At 43.6% G+C, this 23061-nt stretch overlaps 2 protein-coding genes across 3 annotated transcripts in view; both read left to right on the forward strand.

Moving 5' to 3' along the window:
* The window catches only part of LOC310699004 (DGAT1/2-independent enzyme synthesizing storage lipids-like), a 105368-nt gene that overhangs the window by 44784 nt on the left and 37523 nt on the right, over positions 1-23061 (forward strand). The window contains exons 3-5 of one of the 2 annotated variants that reach the window (XM_083520596.1): positions 2714-2774; positions 3069-3208; positions 4222-4419. The exons of the other annotated variant lie outside the window; for it this stretch is intronic. Of the exons in view, the coding sequence (XP_083376722.1) occupies positions 2714-2774; positions 3069-3208; positions 4222-4326 (306 nt within the window). The 3' untranslated portion in view covers positions 4327-4419. Of the gene's footprint in view, positions 1-2713; positions 2775-3068; positions 3209-4221; positions 4420-23061 lie in introns of those variants that run through there. 2 annotated transcript variants of the gene reach the window in all.
* LOC310699001 (DGAT1/2-independent enzyme synthesizing storage lipids-like) overlaps positions 1-23061 on the forward strand; it is a 49418-nt gene that overhangs the window by 8766 nt on the left and 17591 nt on the right. The window contains exons 2-3 of the mRNA XM_083520593.1: positions 17872-18244; positions 20372-20536. Coding sequence (XP_083376719.1) covers positions 17968-18244; positions 20372-20536 — 442 coding nt within the window. The 5' untranslated portion in view covers positions 17872-17967. The remainder of the gene's footprint in view (positions 1-17871; positions 18245-20371; positions 20537-23061) is intronic.

Consider the following 23061-nt stretch of genomic DNA (forward strand, 5'->3'; position numbering starts at 1 on the left):
GTGTGGCGTCATCCACAATTGTTAGTGAAAAGCGCGCTCCACCCCTGCTTACAGCAAATGGACCAATTACGTCTATGTGAACCAGCTGTAGCGGTGACTCACTAACTCTGTCACTTCTGGGGTAAGAGACTCTGTGGGTTTTAACCTTTTTACAAACATTACAATCAAGGTACTTGTTACAACTCTTTAAATCACCCCCATCAGCCAATTCAGACATTTTTAGTACACTTTTCCAGCAAGCATGCCCCATTTTCCTATGCAATAAGTGCACACAGTTGTCATGTATAGCTTTGTTATTCACTGCAGGCTGAGATTTACTGACTACTGCTGCAACTTGAGATCCTGCTTTAAGCCAAAACAAGCCTCCCTCTGACTTAGCAGTGCCTAAAATCTCACCAGCCTTCTTAATAATGCAACTGTCTCCTTCAAAATACACTTTAAACCCAGCTTTCAGCAAACAATCTACAGACATCAGATTGCTCCTTAATGAAGGCACACAAAGTACATTTCGCAGGCATTCACGAAGACAAGGAACAAAAACTGCACCCCCTGAAATCACTTCGGAAGTACTTCCATCTGCTAGAGCCACCTGGCTGCGCTGTGCTGAGTTCTTGGAAACAAACAATTCATCTGAATTTACGATGTGCCGAGACGCTCCCGAATCAACCACCCAGACAGCTTGTTTCTTATCAGCAATCTTGACCTCGGCGGTCACCAGTTGAGCCGACTGTTTTTGTTTGAAGAATTTCCTTTTACGCTGCTGCTGCTGCTGCTGATCTCGTCTCTGCTCCTGCACCGGCAACTGAGACTTGACCAACTCTGGACATTGTCGTTTTAGATGCGCTGAAGGCCCACATCGGAAACAACGCCTAACAGCAAACGCTGACTCCTCACCAGTACGCTGCTTTTGCTTCACCTCTGGCACGGCATGAGAACTCCTTCCAAACCGCCTGCCAGTAGAAGTCTCTGCAGCCAATGACCTTTCTTGCCTCTTCTGCCATTCTTCAATCAAACGCCCAGTAACTTAACTGACTGATAAATCACGCTCCTGTATGCCTTCTAGAGACAAAACTAAATTATCCCAGCTTTCCGGGAGATAACTCAAAATAATAGCCACCTTCTCCTGCTGGTCTAACGCACAGTCTCTTTCCTGTAGCGCAGCAAACTTTAACTGTAAACTGTGTAGGTGTTCCTGCATTGTAACCCCAGGCTGTAACATTGCCTTGTACAATGCCTTGCGAATGAACAGCTTGGAAACCGCTGTCTCACGCACATGGAGTTCTTTAAGTGCTTGCCACACACCTCTAGCTGTCTTGATTCCCCTCACATACGGCAACTGGGAATCTTCCAGCACCAAGACAATGGTGGCCCTTGCTCTTTGGTCTTTATCGAGGTCTTCATCATCAGGCTTCGTAGGAAACTTACTCACCACTTGCCAAAGACGATCCCTCTGCAGCACTGCCTGCATGCGTTCCAACCACAGCAAGTAATTGGAGTCATTCAGACGCTCAAAAGCCATCTGAACTGGTTGTGAGGCCATCTTGAGAGCGATGTTCCTGGAACCCGGAACCAGCTACTCACGACCACCGAGAGAGAAAACAGGAACCACAGAACCCAGCACTCACACGCTGCAGCTGTTGTCCTTGTGTCCACTGCGTCACCAGCTCACAACAGTCAGGAACCAGCCAGTGTCCATCTGCTGCACCGACAGGAACAACAACTTCTGGGACTACTGGAACCAACACCGTTGATGCTGACACCACCACAACTCAGGCTGGCAGCACAATGCCCATAACCTCATGGAACTTTGAAGTGTCAGGCATAGCTCTAATGGCTTTAGCCCAAACGTAGCAGAGTTTTCCTGCACAGCGAAGAAGCTAGTCGAGGTGGAAATGACTAGTCAGCTAGACTCAGAATAACTATTTACAGGATTTATTAAAAGGAAAAAATAAAACCAGCAGAGTTTCTGCATACAAAACAAAGCAAAATAAATCCTTTCTTTCTCTCTCTCTCTCTCATAATCATACACAGCACTTCTACTCCTACTCCTAACACACCTAACACCAAACTGTGCTAGCATTCCCAGATAACAGAGTTGAGTGCTGGTCGTTAACCAATCAGAGAAAGTAGTTTCTAGGTCAAGCAGACCTTGGCTTTCTGCCAAGAGTAAATTGACACTGCCTTGAGTTAATTGTGTGAAGCCAGAATCTGTAAGTTCCCATGAGAATCAACAATCAACTAACAGAAACTGAACAGGGAAAGCTCAGCCAGATGGGCGGGGTATAAATAATAAATTATTATTATTATTATTATTATTATTATTATTATTATTATTATTATGTGTTGACATCCTTGATCTAGCATCCTAAGTAGTTGAGGACGGCTAACATCCTGTTTAGGGGGTCTAATGATATCTGGAGTTCCAAGTATTTCCTACCCCTGCTTTTTTTAAAAAAAAAAAAAACTATTGAAATCACTTACATTTAAACAGAAAAATAGCTTTTCTCCTCTTCAATTCTTGAAAATCTGGGGGACAGCATGTGTAATTTGAAGTCAGTTGCGTCTGGCTTGTCATTGTAATGCCAGAGGGGAGCATTATTCCTAGTCCTTAACTATTCCTAGTCCTTAAAATAAAGGTGGGGCAGGTGGGGTGAAGTAATTCTCCAGTTCTCACTTTTCTTTTGATTTTGCATTTCTTCTTTTATTCTTTCAGCCCATCATCCCTACGTTTACCCAAAACGCTTGTGAAACATTCAGGAACATTGGAAAGTCAAGTGAGCAAAATATCTTATATTCCTTGGTTGATCAAGAGATCTAATATCAGGCAATAAACAGATTAATAATATACAATGATATTTTTAAAAAAACTATTTTGTACCTACTAGTAGTTTATTCAGTGTACACTTATCTGCAAAAGTTGTGCTGTCTCTTAAAAAGTATGCACTCAAATTATTTAACCTCATCTCTGGGATGGATTGATTGGGATTGCTAAAAACTCAGAATGCCAACTAATTTCAAATTTGATATGGGATCGCTTTTTTACAGACTCTTTTCCCTTTCATACATAGGGCTGACAAGATGGTTATATGAGAAAACACGACTTATCTACCTTCCCATATATGGGCCCTTTCCAGTGAAACTGAGGACATATATTGGAGAACCCATCCCATATGATCCAAATATAACAGCTGCAGAGCTGGCTGAAAAAGTAAGCTAACTCTACACCTGGAAGTAAAAAAGTAGAATATACTTTTCCTGTTGGTTTCTCTTTTTCAGTTCTATAAAATGGTTTCTGCCTACTGACTTGCTCATTCTATACGACCAGAGATCGGGTTCATTACATAGACTTTTGTGCATTATGTTCATCACTCAGCTTTCCCGCTCCATAAATTGTTGAGACCATGAAAAGCCTATGCATTTTATGCACAAAGATCTGCTCATGCAATAGGACTTCTTCTGCCCACCATATGCCCCAGAATCTGCCCCAGAGGGTTCCTCCAAGCCCCCTTCCCGGTGGGGGACCCAATAAGCACTGTGCGCTATTAAGCCTCGGTAAAACTATTACTGAAGAACTTCTGATGTTTGTGTGACTTATTGCAACTCTGCACGTGAATGTGACTCCATTCTACTCTGCTATTTTCACCCATGCCCTGCTGTGCTGTTTTCAGGCATGGAACCAGGAGGTGACTTATTTCTGTCACTAGCCCTGTCACCCATTGCCATTCTAAGCGAATAGTGAATATATAGTGAAATATAACTCAATAGCATTTCTGCAGTTTTCTTCACATAGCTGGAGGTAACAACCGTGCAGGAAAACTAATACGTACCAAGCAGCCCAAGGCACTTATGTTTGGTTGTATCTCTGCCATTCTCATACAGTGCTCATGGTAAACATAAAGAGAGTGGGCTGGATTCACAGACAGATGAGCAGTTTCCTAGTGGGGTTTCCTGGCCCTGGCTGCTCTGGCCCCAACCTCCATGTCGAAGAAGCCACTTTTGACGGTTGAGAGACAAGGACTCTCATGCAACACATCTCTGTGTACAAAGTCAGTTGTGTATCCCAGAAAGAAGTCACATATTGTGCTTCTATAGCTGGAATAAATGGGTTGCCTCTGGTTCTGATCCCTTTAGCTTTTTCCTCACAGATATTAATAACTGTGAACACCTATTTAGCAATATATTCCTATAACACAATGTATTCCTTTGTTCTTCTTTCAACAGGCAAAGACTGCAATTGAAAATCTTCGGGATAAATACCAAAAAAGACCAGGAAATATCTTAAGAACTCTTTCAGAACGATTTGATAAGCATTACAAAGCTAACTAGTCCATATAAAACAGTTGCAGTGTTTCTGACAAGATGTCTGTTATAGGAAGCATTAATAATTATGCTATTAAAGCTAAGCTGATATACACAGAATTGTGCTGTATTGTTTATTAATTATCTGGAAGGGACCCTAGCTCAGTAACCCAGCACCTGCTGTGTGTTCAGAAGGTCCTAGGTTTTCAAAGACATACGAGTGCTTTCTTGCCCTATCCTGCAATACTCCCAGAATGCCCCTTTTATAATGGGAAGGCGAGTACTTAACTGAAACATGAAATAACATTACAAGTGAAAAAGTAATGTCTCTTTTATTCACATCTCTTTTATGTTTATAGAGATAAGCTTTCACTTGATTTGAACCTGTGCGCTGCAGACCTCTGCAGGTACACAGAGCTATCCCAAGGGGTCAACAAAGCAGCTGTGGCTAGCTGGTCCTGGTCAAGGGCCCAGGAACTCAGAGGCCTGTTCGTCTAGCACCCATTAGCTGGCTTTCTCCCAGTAGGATGTCTGTGGAGGAAGGCATGAGGCGCATCTGCTCTCGAAAAGGAGTGATTGGCTTCAAGCGGGTTGGCATAGATGCCCCTTGTGGTTCACCCCAACTCTATTATTCTATGATTCCTATGAGGCATCCCAAAACAAATCTGTATGAATGTTTACTACATTGGGAACAATTCCACATTTAAAAATGTGATTATACACCCACCCACCCTCAGAGGAACAGCAACACATGACACATTACACTGTGCCATTTATTAACAGAAATAAAGACAATATGGAAAAGCCATGTGTGAAAAACTAAGTACATCTTCTTATTAAATAGCTTGTAGAACCACATTTAACAACAATAAGAAGCTATCATTTTCTGTAGGACTTTATCAGTCTCTCACATCACTTCATTTCTGAAAACATATATAAACCAACTGAAAACGGCCAAAGCCACAGGCTCAGACAGCATTACACCAGAAATGATAAAAGCACAGGTGGATTGGTGGGCACCTTTCTTAGCCACCCTCTTCACTTACATAGATGACACTGGCCGCATCCCAAGGGAATGGGGAACAGACATAATAGTTCCAATCTATAAAAAGGGCAACAGAGAGGACCCAGCGAATAGGCCGATTAGCCTATTAAGTGTGATCAGTAAACTCTACGCAAAGCACCTCCTTAATAAATTTACAGAATGGCTAGAGAATGAAGATATCCTGGCAATAGAACAAGAAGGCTTCAGACCTGGAAGGTCCACGACAGATCACTGCCTAACGCTACAACATCTCATCGACAAATACAAATCAGGAGGGCAGGCCTCACTATACACTGCCTTCGTTGACCTAAAAGCAGCCTTTGATACAGTCTCCAGAACCAGACTCTGGGACAGACTACAGGGTACCAATATAGATAGAAGGCTCCTGCTCTTAATTCAGGCACTGCACACAAACACGGCTCTTAGAGTCAGGTGCAGCCGCCTAGGACACCTAACGGACCCTATTAAAACCTTCAAAAGTGTCAGGCAAGGGTGCCTATTGGCCCCCCTACTATTTAATTTCTATCTAAATAACTTAGTATCTGCACTCAATGACTCAGAACTCCACCCGCCAAAGCTTGCAAATTGGCAGATTTCAGTCCTGCTACATGCCGATGATGCGGTAATTCTATCTAGAAACCCCACTGGACTCAAAAGAGCACTAAGAAAGCTTGCAGCATACTGTGAATCTGAATGGCTCAAAATCAACTATCAAAAGACCAAGATACTCGCTTTTGGGAAAAAGCCAAAGCTTAGAAGCTGGGAACTCCAAGGCCATAAATTAGAACAAGTCACAAACTACAAGTATCTAGGAATGGTGGTACAGGCCTCAGGAACCAACAAACTACACATAAACTCCATCGGGAGTTCAGCAGAAAAAACCGCAAATTGTATTCTTAAATTCTTCAGAGCACAAAGGGGCTCCTTCGTCCCCGCAGCACTAAAATTATACAAGGCCAAAACTTTGGCACAACTCCTGTATGGTTCCTTTTTGGGTCTGCCTTCCTCTGCTTTCTCCCCCCTTGAGGGAGTTCAATCTAGACTTCTTAGAGCTCTCCTCCAAGTCCCCAGATGTGTCTCAAATGCATGGGTGAGATTGGAAACAGGGATGATGATGCTAGCATCTGCTTAACATCAATCTACAAATGGCTGACATTGAGTCTGCTCCCCCGAGGGATAGCCCCACTCATCCTCTGCGACGAATTCCAGTCAGGTTGGCAGACTGCAGTTCTGAACACCCTCCAGAAACTGGGTGTTGCCCCTCAAGCCCTTCTAAGTCTGGGCTTGGGCCAGGCAAAAGCCACAGTCAGGCAAAGAATATTAGATACCGAGAGACAACAGGACTGCGCAAGGTGCCATAACTATAAAATTGGAGAAATCGAGATATAGCCACACCGGCAGCATATTTCTTCTTTCTCGTATCTAGAAATGCAAGAAGGGCCTTTACACTTGCCAGAAGCACGGCTCTTCCCTCGCCGGTCCTGGATGGAGCCTTTAGAAAAGTCCGCTATGCTCAGAGACTTTGCACCTGTCCTTTGGGAGAGATAGGAAGCCCAGAACACTTGTTCTTTAAATGTCCCTTTTACGAAGAGGCATGTAGTAAGTTCATTGATCCTCTTCTGGTGAGGCTCGCCGACCTCCCGCAAAAGCAAAAATTTGACCTTTTGCTGTTAGGCAAAGATCAGAAGACCTGGATGGTCGCCAGATTCTGTGTACAAATCTGTAGGCGCAGACCATCGCCCAACTCAAAATAGTCTGGCATGAAAATCCCCAAACTCGGTTCCACGGGTGACTCTGAGTCAACTCCCTCGGATAGTTTATTGTTGCACATTGGTTCTAAATTTATTCTTGTACATTGTTTTAATTTTCTGTTTTAACTATATTTGCACATCAGTTTCTAATGTTGCGAGTGTCCTCCATTTCAGAGGCTTCTACTCTTTAGCCTCTTATAGTTGTTTTAACTGCGAGTCTTTTAGATCTTACGCTCTTACAGTTGTTTTAACTGCATGTTTTTATTTGTTTTTAGTTCTTATCTGTTTTAATTATCAGTTTTTATCCATCCATTATCTGTGTTTAATCTTGTATTTTATTCAGATGTTTTATCCTATGCTTGTTTCTTTGTCCTTATCTGCTCCAACATTTATCGGTTAAAAAAAATTCCTAACGGCTATTTTATTTATATGTTGTTTTTGTTTTTTGTTTTGTTTTTCTTTTTGTTTTTATCCTGGTCTGTGACTGTAATAAAGTTCATTCATTCACTTCAGTTCATTGAAGTTTGCTGGCATTTGTTTATGCACATCTATCTCAAGGTCTTGTGCAGCATTTCAATTGGTCTGAGGTCTGGACTTTGACTAGGTCATTGATTCTGTTCTTTTCCAGCCATTCTGTGATAGATTTCCTGGTATGCTTGGGATCCTTGTCCTGTTAACAGCATGACCCAATTTTGGCCAAGATACAGCTGTCGGGCAAACTGCCTCACATTTGACTCTAGAATACTTTGGTATACAGAGTTCATGGTTGACTCAATGACTACAAGGTTCCCAGCTCCTGTGTCTACAAAACAAGCCCAAATCACCACCCCAAGCTGCTTGTGCTGATATGCTGTTTGGTTTTCGTCAAAGGTGGTGCTGTGCATTAAGGCCAGACATCTCCACTTTGGTCTCGTCTGTCCAAAGGATATTGTTGCAGAAGTCTTGTGGTTTGTTCAGATGCAACTTTGCAAACCTAAGCCGTGCTGCCATGTATTGAATAATAAGATTATTCAGAAGGAATTGAATAATCAGGATCAGGTGCACAACCTTGGGGTCATTTTGAACTCACATCTGTCCATGGATGCACAGGTTAATTCTGGTAGCTGGACTGGTGATAAGGAGTGGCCGCCATATAACACCCAGCCTGGAAGATCTATATTGGCTCCCTGTACATTTCTGAGCACAATTCAAAGATGTGTTGCTGTGTTTTGATTATGTTCTAAGCCACCCCTTCATGGCGAAGGAGCTTGAATAACTCAGAGAAGCTATGAACTATGCTGTGCAGGGCACCCAAGATGGACAGGTCATAGTGGAGAGTTTTGGCCAAAGGTGATCCACCTGGAGCAGGAACCGGCAAGTCACTCCAGTATCCCTACCTAGAAAACTCCATGGACAAAGACAACAGGCATATAAAAGTTATAACGCTGGAAGATGAGCCCCTCAGGTCGGAAGGCATCCAACATGCTACTGAGGAAGAGCAGAGGACAAGTACAAGTAGATTCAAGTTGGATGTGGTCAAAAATGAGATGGCAAGAATAAATGTTGACATCCTGGGCATCAGTGAACTAAAATGGATGGGAATGGGCGAATTCAGTTCGGATGACCATCATATCTACTACTGTGGGCAAGAATCCCGTAAAAGAAATAGAGTGGCTCTCATAGTCAACAAAAGAGTGGCAAAAGCTGTACTGGGATGCAATCTCAAAAATGATAGAATGATCTCGATATGAATCCAAGGCAGACCTTTTAACATCACAGTAATCCAAGTTTATGCACCAACTACTTGTGCTGAAGAAACTGAAATTGACCAATTCTATGAAGACTTACAACACCTTATAGAAATGACACCAAAGAAAGATGTTCTTCTCATTATAGGGGATTGGAATGCTAAAGTAGGGAATCAAAAGATAAATAGAACAACTGGCAAGTTTGGCCTTGGAGATCAAAACGAAGCAGGGCAAAGGCTAATAGAACTCTGTCAAGAGAATAAGCTGGTCAGCATAAACATGTTTTTCCAACAACACAAGAGACGACTCTACACGTGGACATCACCAGATGGGCAGCATTGAAATCAGATTGATTATATTCTCTGCAGCCAAAGATGGAGAAGCTCAATACAGTCAGCAAAAACAAGACCTGGAGCTGACTGTGGCTCAGATCATCAGCTTCTTACAGCAAAATTCAAGCTTAAACTGGAGAAAGTAGGAAAAACCACTGGGCCGGTAAGATACAATCTAAATCAAATCCCTTATGAATACACAGTGGAAGTGAGGAACAGGTTTAAGGATCTAGATCTAGATTTGGTGGGCAGAGTGCCTGAAGAACTATGGATGGAGACTTGCAACATTATACAGGAAGCAGCAACGAAAACCATCCCAATGAAAAGGAAATGCAAGAAAACAAAGTGGCTGTCCAACGAGGCCTTACAAATAGCTGGAGAGAGAAGGCAAGCAAAATGCGAGGGAGATAGTGAAAGATACTTCCCGCTATCCTGGACGGCTTTTGAAGGCAGGAGAGATCCGCGAAGCCTGGGCGCGCTGATGTCAGCGCGTGCAGGCTTCGGCATGCTGGCCACTCTCCGCCAGCAGCGGCAGCGCTGCCGCTGCTGGCGGAGAGGTCCGCGAAGCCTGGGCACGCTGATGTCAGCGCGCGCAGGCTTCGGCATGCCGGCCACTCTCCGCCAGCAGCGGCAGCGCTGCCGCTGCTGGCGGAGAGGTCGGCGAAGCCTGGGCGCGCAGATGTCAGCAAAGGCATGGGAGGAATCTCCCCCCCCTTCTCATGGCACTAACAGGGGGGAGAGAGACAGCTTTGATTTACAGCCAAACTATGAGGGAGAAAACCAGGCAGAGATGGGAGAGCAGCCAATCTATGCAGAATTGGGAGACTTAAGGGGGTAGGGGAGCAGATAGTAGGAGACCCTCCATCCCCTAGGATGCAATGGTCACTGAGGGTACCAGAGCAGCGTACGCAACAATGTTTGGCAAAGGAAAGCTTCCGTAGGAGTCGATGCTGCTGGGGGAGGGGAAATGAGGAGGAGTCAGAATGAATAATTCCATGATGGTGTAAAGACTGGAATTCTTTGTGTTACAGCAGTGACTGAATAAATCATACTTAAAAGCCTTCTTGTTTTCTCCTGGCTCCTTGAAAACACCAGGAAGGGAGGGAGAGATTCCTCAGGCCTGACAATTAGAGTCATTTGCAAAGTGCCCCTGGGTGTAGATTGCGCCACGGCAATAATAATTTGGTGCAAGTTTAGTCGCAGTATGCTTCTTAGTCTTTACGCGGTTTAATTTATTTAGATTTATATCCTGCTTTTTGACAAAATTCCTCAAAGTGACTGGTTCCTTTTACTAAAATAATGATGCTAGAATAATGGAATCTGCAGAAATATCTACAGAAAATATCCAAGTAAGCAGTCATGGGGAAATCAATCACACTTGTTGCAATTTTTATGTGGTATTAATTCAGCAGTGGCTCCATTCTTGTCACCCTGATAGCATCATTGATTGAAGTTCTCACTGCCCACATAGTGAGAGTTTCCACAATCCAGGGTGGATATTACCTTAGTGGGGTGTGTCACCCCATTTCAAAACCACGCCAGCTTAGTTGGAGGTGTGGGTGTTTCCCAAGCCATTAAGGAGGCCCAGCAACTGCAGAACACATTTTCTTACATGCCACTGTATGGCACAATGATGAATGACAGCAGTAGCTGGAGGTAGAGGGGGAAAGGCAAGTTGGGAATGAGGTCAGCGCAGTATATGCAGACAAGAAGGACTGGCTCCATCAATGTGTTTGAATCACATCCATCTTGCCACTATCTTCCTCGCTCATCTGCTGCATCATGATGGGTACTTTGATCCTGACTTAAAGCAACCAAGTCAAATACCAGGAATGCTTCATCCCCCTTGTACAATTTTGAAGCAGTTATTCCCCATATTCTTTCTGTTCCCTTCACTACCATATTGGAGAAACAACTGGCTTCTCCTGAATAGGCTGTTCCAAGGAAAGGAAGGAAAGGCAAAAGATAAAAGAAACATGATCCTTCTCTAGTCCTTTTGCAAGGACTGTTTCCGGATGGGGGCAGTGAGCAAGTGTGCACACTCATAGATTCAGGAGCGTCTACAGATTTTATAGACTTGGACTTTGTGGAGAGGCTGCAGATGGCCATGCAGAGGTTGGAGCCCCTGCTAGACGTACAGACCATTGATGGGTGGCCCTTGCTAGCTGCACGTGTATCTGAGGCTATGATGCCGGTAGGCCTGGGGTTGCCGAGCCACAGAGAGACAATCGCATTCCACGTCACAAGGTTGGCAACTCACCCTGTGGTGCTGGGAATGACGTGGCTATCCCGGCACGATCCTGTGATCGCTTGGGGGCAGAGATCCATAACCTTTGCCTCGGCCTATTGCCGCCTACACTGCCTAGGTGGAAGGGGGCCAGAGAGGGCAGAGGTTGGAGGGGCAGAGGCCCTAGGAGCCCTCACGGGGAACGAAGGACAATTACCCCCTCCCTACAAGGCCTATCAAGATGTGTTCTGTGAGAAGGAAGCTGATAGATTACCACCCCATAGGCCTTATGACTGCAAAATCGAATTGCTGCCAGGGGCCCAGCTGCCCATTAGTTGGCTTTATTCCATGTCAGAAGCAGTTTGCCGAGCTGAAGGAATTTCTGAAGAAGAATTTGGCGCATGGCTTTATCCATCCTTCTAAGGCTCTTTGGAGCGCACCTGTGCTTATTGTGAAGAAGAGGAACAACTCTGAGCTGCGCCTCTGCTATGATTACAGGAGGCTGAACCAGGTGACGGTGCCCAATCACTACCCCCTGCTAAGTATAGGGAACTTGCTGGAGTGGTTGAGGTCAGCAAAGATCTTCACAAAGCTTGATTTGAGGGGGGCCTATAACTTGATAAGGATAAGAGAAGAACATGAGTGGAAGACCACCTTTTGTACCATTTAGTCATGCATAAGCTGACTCCGTCAGAGCAGAACTACACCATCTGGGAGAAGGAATTGTTTGCTATATGGGACACCCTGGAGACATGGTGACACTTCCTGTAGGGGGCACAACATAAAGTGGAGGTGCACACCAATCACCGTAATCTAGAACACTGGCAGACGGCTTGGTGTCTTAACCAGAGGCAGATAAGGTGGGCACATTTCTTTGCCAGATTCAACTTCAGAGTACAGTATGTGGTGGGCCCTCAGAACCAAAAAGCAGATGCTCTTTCACGGAAACCGGAGTATCGGGAAGAGGCTACCCTAGTGCTGAGGCACATCCTCAGACCGGCTACAGATAGCAGTGGTCTCAGCAGCTGATGCTCGACTTCCCGAAGCAAACTGCCGAGGATGGGTTTGCAAGGGGGAACATAGAGGCAATACAGAGATGGGATAGTGCTGCAGATGGCTTTGCTGAAAGAGGTGGATTGTTGTATAAGGGAACAGCGTTATATGTCTCAGAGGAGGAGCTCCATGCCAAGGTTTTGAAGCTGTGTCACGACAGCCCCATTGCAGGGCATTTTGGGCAGTACAAAACCTTATTCTGAGTGCTGACCAAAGGTGAAGGAGGAAATGAAAGAGTATGTGAAGGCGTGTGAGACTTGTCAACGGGCAAAGAGACCCCACGAAGTGCCTGCAGCACTACTCCAACCACTTCCTACATCTCAAGGACCATGGGAGGTGATAGCTATGGACTATCACCGACCTGCCTGAGTCACAGAAGCAGACGGTGATATGGGTGGTGGTGGACTTGTTCTCAAAGATGGCGCATTTTGTGCCCTGTAAGAAGTTGCCCTCAGCACAGGAGACGGCTCAACTTTTCGTGGAGCATGTGTTTAAGCTGCATAGATTGCTCTAAGGGTCATCTCAGACAGAGGAACACAGTTTACCTCCCAGTTTCAGCGAGCCACCCACAGACCAATGGAAAGTCGGAAAGGACGAACGCGACCTTGCAACATTATCTGAGGTGTTATGTGAACTATCAACAGGATGATTGGGTCAACAAGCTGGCTCTAGCAGTGTTTGCATATAACAGTGCTGTAGACCCATCTACACAACAATCTCCCTTCTTTGCCAGCCTGGGAAGTCACCCCATGCCTTTCCAGGACAGGAAGACAACATGTCAGTCCCAGCTGCGGAACATCTGGCAGAGGAATTGGCGGCTCTACACAGCTTACTACGAGAGCAGTTGGAACAGGTAAAAGACGCATATAAGAGGGAGGCGGATAAGCATAGAAAACAAGGCAAGGAGATAAGGGTGGGGGACCAAGTGTGACGGTCTACAAAAGGATGGTGCCGGAAGTTGGACCTTCAGAGGGTGGGGCCATTTGAAGGAGTGGAACAAATTAGCCATGTATCATTCAGGCTTTGTTTGCCCACCACCATGAAGATACACTCTGTATTCCATAGGTCCTTATTGTCACCCGTGAACCCTGCACGCCCGTATCAAGCGCCCAAGGAGGCACCCCCCCCCCACAACCAATCATTGTGGAAGGTGAAAAGGAATATGAAGTGCCACAGTTGCTGGACTCTGGCTGGAGGGGAAGGAGATTGCAATATTGAGTATCTTGGAAAGTTTATGGGAATGAGGGAAATTCTTGGAAAGGTTATGGGAATGAGGAAAAATCTTTGGAGGATTCCAAAAATGTGCATGCCCCTAGGTTACAGGTAGAATTCCACCGCAGGTGCCTCAGAAGCCGGATCCCAGATGGGTGGAGGGAGGAGGAGAAGGCAGTGTAAGAAGCCCCAAAACATAAGGGTCAGATGTTCAGGATATTCTGCAGAAACCGGAAGGGCTCTTCAGAGTCAACTTGACTGTGATGAACACATACTCCAATAGAGCAGTCAGAGACTAATTGCTGCTTGCAGTAAATGTACTAGTTAATTAAGTCTTGTGTGCTGTTATTAAGCAGGATGCAAGTCCACACCTGTCAAAGGCACACGGGCACAGCACAGGCGTAGGAAGGGGGTGGGGGCGGTCTGCCCCGGGGCTGACAAAGGTGGTGACAAAAAGGCAGACAGTGAGGGGCTTGCCTCATCGCCGCCACACACTGCGGAATGGCTCATTGCCGCGCGCACGGCGGATCATCCTGCCCCCCCAGCTCGTCCCGCCCATGCAGCTAACTACGCCACTGGGGTACAGATCGCCATTCCAGTCTTCTTGAAGCAGCACCACTCCCAACGCCCTATTGGAGGCATTGGTCTCCACCACCATGCTGGGAGTCGGCATGGGCTAGATACTCCTCTGAGGTGAATACGGCCTTGAGTTGTTCAAATGCCTGCTGAGCTTCTGCTGTCCACAGGAAGGGTTTTATTTTACCCTCAAGGAGTCCGTAAGAGGCACCGTGAGCCTGGAGTAGCCAGACACGAACTTGTGATAGTAGTTCGCGAACCCCCAAAACCTTTGCAAGTCCTTTTTGGTTTTGATCTCTTTCCACGACACTACCACCTGCACCTTGGCCAGATACATGTGCATTTCACTTGGCGTTATACGGTACCCCAAGAACTCTACTTCTGAGACGTGGAACTGGCATTTCTCCAACTTTGTGTAAAGGCAATGCTCTCTCAGCCTTTGTAGCTCTGTCATGTGATGTACATGCTGTTCTGGGTTCTCAGAATAGATCAGAAGATAACAAATGACCTGCATATCCACCAGGTTCTCCAACACATGGTTGATGAATGCTTGCAACATCACTGTCCCTGATGGAAACCTGAAAGCCATGACTGCCATAACTGCAGAATGTTGTCTTCCACTCATCTCCCTCCCTCATACGTGTCAAATTGTAAAGGTAAAGGTAAAGGGACCCCTGACCATTAGGTCCAGTCGTGGCCGACTCTGGGGTTGCGGCGCTCATCTCACTTTATTGGCCGAGGGAGCCGGCGTACAGCTTCTGGGTCATGTGGCCAGCATGACTAAGCCGCTTCTGGTGAACCAGAGCAGCGCACAGAAACGCCGTTTACCTTCCTGCCGGAGCGGTACCTATTTATCTACTTGCACTTTGACGTGTTTTCGAACTGCTAGGTTGGCAGGAGCTGGGACCGAGCAATGGGAGCTCACCCCGTCGCTGGGATTCAAACCGCTGACCTTCTAATCAGCAAGTCCTAGGCTCTGTGGTTTAACCCACAGCGCCACCTGCACCCCCCCTTAAATCCAGCTTTGTGAAAATCTTTGCAGACCTCAACCTCTCTAGCAAATCCTGAATGCATGGTAAGGGATAGCGATTGGGCACCATGATGCTGATAATCTGGTGAAAGTCCATGCAGAGACACAGTTTGGGTGTGTCTTTTTTCTTTACAAACAGCATGGCACCTTGGATGGCTGGGTAAAATACCGTGCCAGGCTCTTCTCGAGAAACTCCTTGAGAGATGTCAGCTCCTTCTCAGACATCAAATAGACATCGGCTTCTGGGCATCTGAGCCCCCGATAGCAAGTCTATTTTACAGTCATAAGTTTGATGCGGAGGCAAACTGTCTGCCTCCTTCTCACAGGACACGTCCCAGTAGGCCTTGTATTGGGGTGGCAACTGACCTTCCTCTCCCATTAGGGGTCCCGATACTTCCACCACCCTTGCGGCGGCTGCTACTGGGGCTTCAATACCTAAGCAGTAGGTATTTTCCTTGGTTTTATTTTCTGGGACATCTGCTGCTCGCTGGGAAGGAAATTTGAGGCAGCCTGCTGCAGGAGTGCATTGGAGTCCATAGATCACAGTTTGACAGCCGGGTCAGCCCAGCAACAAATGGAGCTGCAAACCCATTGGGAACTCGCTTTTGATCTCCATAGAACCTTTGATGTCCTGGTAATCCCCAAGATTACCATACGTAATCTTTATGTATTGCAGGGTGATCCTATCTGGTACCTTATTTGAAGGGGGAGAAGCTACCAGGAAAGGGAAGTAATACACGTGCCACAATACTACCTTTACTCCTTAGTCAATAACTGATTTTCTGTGACACAGTATGTTATTGTGCAATATGATTGCTATTGTAGATGTGGAAAACTCCAAAAAAGAAAGTTAGAAGAAACTAATCATGTCAAACAAATTAAACAAGGCAAGGCTATCAAATTATTTCTCCCCTGTTGATCAAACCCCTTAATGCAGGAAAGTACTACCAAGCTGTCATAATGAATACCTCTCCCCTCAAAAATAGAGTAAAACAGACGACCATATGTGTATGTGATTATTGCTCTGAATTAAAGAGAGAAGTCCAATGCAAATACTTTTCCTGATGCAGCACTAGGATGCAATATTGTAAACAGAACATGTTATCAAGGTTTAAGTAGTGCAGGATATCTTGCAAGCACATCTTGACACCATAACTTACATTTAATTAAAAAGGGCCACAACTTCCAAGAATCAGTCTCCACAAGCCCTCCCTCTTTTTCACAATTCTTCGTTTCCTCATACAGATGGCACACCCATCAGAGTGTTTTTAAACTGCCACAGAAAGGGACATGTCTCCATAGTTGTGGAAATTAGCCTATGGAAAAGTGCACCAGACAAGACTTCTGCTGCTTCCAGAGAGAGGTGACTGAATTAAAGGCAATTTAAGCTTACCAGGAATGTAAGTAAAAGTTTTTGTTTAGTGAATCATAAAGTGTAGAGTTGGAAAGGTCCCAAGGGTCATCTAGTCAACCCCCTGCAATGCAGGAATCTCATCAAAGTCTCTCATTCTATTTGAAACCATACTGGGCCCTGCTTCTTGGGTCTTGGAAAAGTGACTCTTTCTCACTTAATACTCCAGCAGTGGGGTAGGGGAGACCTTTATAAAAAGTATAAAATCAATGTATAATGAGCAGACGGCCAATATAATTCTAAGCAACACACCAGAAAAATGTATAATTATAAAGGGATGAGGTTAGGTTGCTCAATGTCCCCGCTGTTATTTATATTAATATTAGAAGTACTGGCTCAAAATATAAGGATTAATAATAAAATCAATGGAATAACTGAGCCAGCAAAATTACAACTTAAAAGAATTCGCAGATGACATTGTATTAACCTTAGAAAAACCAAGAATGAGCATATTGGAGGTGATAGAAAAGATAAGTAGATTTGTAAAATTGGCTGGCTGCAAATAAAATAAAGGGAAAATCAAGATGCTGCTAAAAAAATAAAGAATAATCAAACAAAAAAAAGACATTGAATCGGAATGTGGGTGGGAAATAGAAACAAAAATAAAATATCTGGGGATTTGGTTAACAATAAAAAACATAATGTCTATCAAGACAACTATGTAAAAGCTTGGAAAGAAAGAAAGATTTGGAAATATGGGAGAGAATGAAGCTATCACTGTTTTGGCCATCAAAATGAATGTCCTTCCAATTATAAATGATATCTGATGTTTCATAGAGTAGCAGAAAAAAGTATTAAGGTTCATATGGCAGGGAATGAATCCTAGAGTAAAATTTAAAATTATGCTTGATGAAAAGAAAGAGGAGGTTTGCCCTGCCAGACCTTCAACTTTACGTCAAGGCATCATGCCTATGTTGGATAAAACATGTTCTCTGTTCCTGTTTTTGAAAATGCAAAAAACAAAACAAAACAAACAAAAACCTTCAGCAGTGGAATGAAACCAGCTTGCTTTACATCAAATAAATGATGGAGTCATACATTTGTAATGTTGTACATCCTCATGATGGATGCTGGAAAAACAATACGTCTACTTGGCAAGTTACAGTGGGGAAAACTAGGAAAATATTAAATCACATGAGATTTCATGTAATCATGAATGCTTCTGGGATGACAGTTCAAACTAATGTACTGCATTTTCTGTTTTCCAGGTAAACAGTTGAAAAAAATACCATCACAACTGAGGAAATTTTCACTTCATATATTTCTTTCATTGGCATATACATGGTGCTTCAGATTAGGAAACCATGAGCTGGTTTTCTCAAATTCTGGAAAACTGGATCAGTTTTTCTTATTTGGAAGAATATCGGACCTTAGTGGTTCACCCTTTGTGGTTACTTAAGCTTCTGATTTTACTTTATTCACCATTCATATGTACGGTTTTGTGTCTCTGGGCTCTCTCATTTGTGTTACATATTTACAAGAAGATTAATAACCAGCAAGAAAGTGATGTTAGCAAATTTTGGGAAAAACCAAGGAAAATTATTGCTCAAGTTTGTGATATAACTGGAAAGATATGGTATGGTGAGTAAGCTTTCTTTCATTCCAATAATTCAGTCTTATCAGCTCCTATACTTTCATAGGATTGAGCATCAGAATTTCAGACTTGAGACATTGGGACAATAGCTGCTACAGTGCATCAGGAGTGGACCTCTAAACCCACTTCAGAGTCACAACAGCTCCAAGTTGGCGTTGGCTCCATATGGATCAAAAGAAAGGCATGGAATTTTTTTTAGGTAATAAGCAATCAAAATGAAAAACAAAACATATTATGAAGTATGAAATTAAGATATATCACAGAAGAAAGGGTCAGCTGGTGGCTGCATAAACACCATACATTTAATCACATTGAAAGCATGCCTCCTCTCCAAAAGAAACCTGGAGAATGTTGCTTACAGCTCACAGAGCTATAATTAGCAAAGCTCTTTAAAAATAGTTTCATGGATTGTGGCAAGAGAAGGGGGTTGGGTTTAAACGTGTAGTGAGTACGCAGCCAATGTAATGAGTATATCATCGTGCAGTGAGACTTTGATGGTGCCATTTTCCAGAACATGGTAAACCACTAGGTATCTCTGAAACATAAACTCTGGACACAAACCATGGAATCTGCCAGCATAGGATGTGGTGATGGCTGCTAATTTGGATGGACACTGCGAGAAACCGGATGATGGAATACAGAGAGCTTTCTCACTTTTTATAAAGTGATTCAGAGAATGGTCTGAAGATATGAGTATTATAACACATATAAATGCTTAAAGGAGATTGAAAGAGTGTCACAGTTTTAGCTTACTGAAAGACTAGGCAAAAATGTTTTCACCTGCAACCAAAAGTAAGCAAGGAAGGAATATTCCAGCAGAGAAGAATACCATTTGTTCTGGGATCACAACAGAGAAAGTCTTGATCTGTATAGATGACAAACCAGCATCCAGAACACTGAAACATATAGGAGAGGTTTTTACCTGATCTTAAATTTCAGTTTTCTTTTTTTTTATATAAATATTTATTGAAATTTTCATGTTATTACAAAATGAAAAAGAAAAAGAAAAAAAATACAAAAATAAAAAAACAGTTAAAAACAATTCCAACTTTTTGTCACTTGTCTTTCATTAACTTATTTCCCGGACCTCCTCATACCTCCCTTTTTTGCATTCCAATTTAAATTTATTTCGTTCAGCAATTTCTTTCCCTCCTTCTTACACTCTTGTCATTAATCTGAATGTATATTTCTGATAACCTTAAATTTTAATCTATTTAGAAAAATCCAATTTTTCCCCCATACTCTTTTAACCTTTACAGCTAGAAACCATAATCTCAATCCAACATCATTCTAACATTCATTAATTTTACAATATTTCTGTAGATAGTCCTTAAATTTCTTCCAATCTTCTTTCACCGTCTCTTCCCCCTGGTCTTGAATTCTGCCAGTCATTCCTGCCAGTTCCATATAGTCAATCACTTTCATCTGCCATTCTTCCAAGGTGGGCAGTTCTTGTGTTTTCCAATACTTTGCGATAAGTATTCTTGCTGCTGTTGTAGCATACATAAAAAAAGTTCTATCCTTCTTTTGCACCAATTGGCCAACGATGCCCAAGAGAAAGGCCTCTGGTTTCTTCAGGAAAGTGTATCTAAATACCTTTTTAAGTTCATTATATATCATTTCCCAGAAAGCCTTAATCTTTGGGCACGTCCACCATTGGTGAAAGAATGTACCTTCAACTTCTTTACATTTCCAACATTTATTATCGGGCAAATGATAAATTTTTGCAAGCTTGACTGGGGTCATGTACCACCTATATATCTTTTTCATAATATTCTTTCTTAAGGCATTACATGCCATAAATTTTATACCTGTGGTCCATAACTGTTCCCAGTCAGCAAACATGATATTATGTCCAACATCCTGTGCCCATTTAATCATAACAGATTTCACCGTTTCATCCTGAGTATTCCATTTCAACAGCAGATTTTACATTCTTGACAGATTCTTAGTTTTAGGTTCTAATAATTCTGTTTCTAATTTTGACTTTTCCACCTGGAAGCCTTAAATTTCAGTTTTCTGAACCGCACTGTTTTCTTCCAATAAAAGATTGCAACATTTCATTTATTTTTCACAAAGTAATATTTATTTGTGGCATTTTGTATTATTTCCAGGTTATGAAGTTATTGGCATGGAACATCTCCGTAAAGGACCAGGGATTATTGTTTATTATCACGCAGTCACTGCTGTTGACTATTCCTTTCTTGTCGCTAAACTTTTTAAGGAGGCACAGAGAGAGTGCTTTTCAGTCATTAATAGCAGCATATATCGGCTACCAGGTAAATTATTAAATTCAAATCATGCTTTTTATCAATAAATATGTGAAATGTGACATAAAACAATGCTATAAAATATAAAACAATGTATCAGGCAAACAGGTGAAAAACAACATACAAATAAAATATCAGCAAGATGATGGATGTGACCATGGGGAATGTAAGGAAAAATAAAACTCATAACCAAATGTTGATATTTCATTGTACCCTACCTATGCTGTTGGGGCAATCCTCTCAAAGCATGCCTCACTTCATTTCCCAGTGACAAGTTGCCCTGACAGATTTCCATCTGAGTTACAACAATGGATGAGCCCAGAATGAGATGGAGTGTTCACACAAAAAAGAAAGTTGGAAACTGCAGGCTTGCTTTTGGCCATTTACAGCCTCAACCTCTTCTGCCAATAATATTTCAGGCATCTTATTTGAATCAGGCTATGTTTCCAATACAGCATGTCAACCTGGGTCTTTTGGCCCATGATCACAGATTACAGGAATACCTTGTCTGACCTCATAACAGCTATGAGATTACGTTCTACACTCTTCCTCAGGGATCTCAGAAATGGGGTCAACTGCATAATGTGACATCTGATTTCTGTGCTGTAACTGCATATGATCGCTTCTGACTTTAATGCCAGAATAGGACAAGGTGTAGGAAACTGGGTCTCCAACTTGATGATTCCTTCAGATACAAAGATACCAGAAAACAGGGCCCCACCCGAACACATGGCCAATCAAGCACTCCCACACAAAGCTTTTATGCTCCCATGTGACACTGCAATCAAACCCACGTGACACCCTTGCTGGAGTGTTCATGGCCCTCCACTGCCACTCCCCCCACATCATCTTCCTCTGGATGCACACAGCAGCCACAGCAAGGAACTATGACCAAAGGGTCATTTAAATAAGGAAGGAAGGAAGTGCAGAGCCCCCAAATGCCCAGTAGCACAGAGTGCTCTGTTTGGAGGGTGAATTTGTCCACTGGGTGAATTAATGCAGCATATAATCTCCACCCACTTACCTGTGCATGAAAAGATGAACTTATGTTGGTGTAGGCAGGATTCAGCCAGCATGGGCTCATAGAATCATAGAATCATAGAATCATAGAATCATAGAATCATAGAGTTGGAAGAGACCACAAGGGCCATCGAGTCCAACCCCCTGCCAAGCAGGAAACACCATCAGAGCACTCCTGACATATGGTTGTCAAGCCTCTGCTTAAAGACCTCCAAAGTAGGAGAATCCACCACACTCCTTGGCAGCAAATTCCACTGTCGAACAGCTCTTACTGTCAGGAAGTTCTTCCTCATGTTTAGGTGGAATCTTCTTTCTTGTAGTTTGGATCCATTGCTCCGTGTCCGCTTCTCTGGAGCAGCAGAAAACAACCTTTCTCCCTCCTCTATGTGACATCCTTTTATATATTTGAACATGGCTATCATATCACCCCTTAACCTCCTCTTCTCCAGGCTAAACATGCCCAGCTCCCTTAGCCGTTCCTCATAAGGCATTGTTTCCAGGCCTTTGACCATTTTGGTTGCCCTCCTCTGGACACGTTCCAGTTTGTCAGTGTCCTTCTTGAATTGTGGTGCCCAGAACTGGACACAGTACTCCAGGTGTGGTCTGACCAGAGCAGAATACAGTGGCACTATTACTTCCCTTGATCTAGATGCTATACTCCTATTGATGCAGCCCAGAATTGCATTGGCTTTTTTAGCTGCCGCGTCACACTGTTGGCTCATGTCAAGTTTGTGGTCAACCAAGACTCCTAGATCCTTTTCACATGTACTGCTCTCAAGCCAGGTGTCACCCATCTTGTATTTGTGCCTCTCATTTTTTTTGCCCAAGTGCAATACTTTACATTTCTCCCTGTTAAAATTCATCTTGTTTGTTTTGGCCCAGTTCTCTAATCTGTCAAGGTCATTTTGAAGTGTGATCCTGTCCTCTGGGGTGTTAGCCACCCCTCCCAGTTTGGTGTCATCTGCAAATTTGATCAGGATGCCCTTGAGTCCATCATCCAAGTCGTTGATAAAGATGTTGAATAAGACCAGGCCCAAGACAGAACCCTGTGGCACCCCACTCGTCACTCTTCTCCAGGATGAAGAGGAACCATTGATGAGCACCCTTTGGGTTCGGTCAGTCAGCCAGTTACAAATCCACTGAGTGGTAGCATAGTCAAGACCACATTTTACCAGCTTCTTTACAAGAATATCATGGGGCACCTTGTCAAATGCCTTGCTGAAATCAAGGTAGGCTACATCCACTGCGTTCCCTTCATCTACCAGGCTTGTAATTCTGTCAAAAAACGAGATCAGGTTAGTCTGACATGACTTATTTTTCAGAAATCCATGCTGACTATTGGTGATCACAGCATTCCTTTCTAGGTGCTCACAGACTGTTTGCGTAATGATCTGCTCCAGAATCTTCCCTGCTATTGATGTCAGACTGACTGGGCGGTAATTATTTGGGTCCTCTCTTTCCCCCTTTTTGAAAATAGGGACAACATTTGCCCTCCTCCAGTCTGCCGGGACTTC

This window comes from Podarcis liolepis, assembly GCF_965112155.1.
Source record: "Podarcis liolepis genome assembly, contig: HAP1_SCAFFOLD_74, whole genome shotgun sequence".
NCBI classification, from domain to species: domain Eukaryota; kingdom Metazoa; phylum Chordata; class Lepidosauria; order Squamata; family Lacertidae; genus Podarcis; species Podarcis liolepis.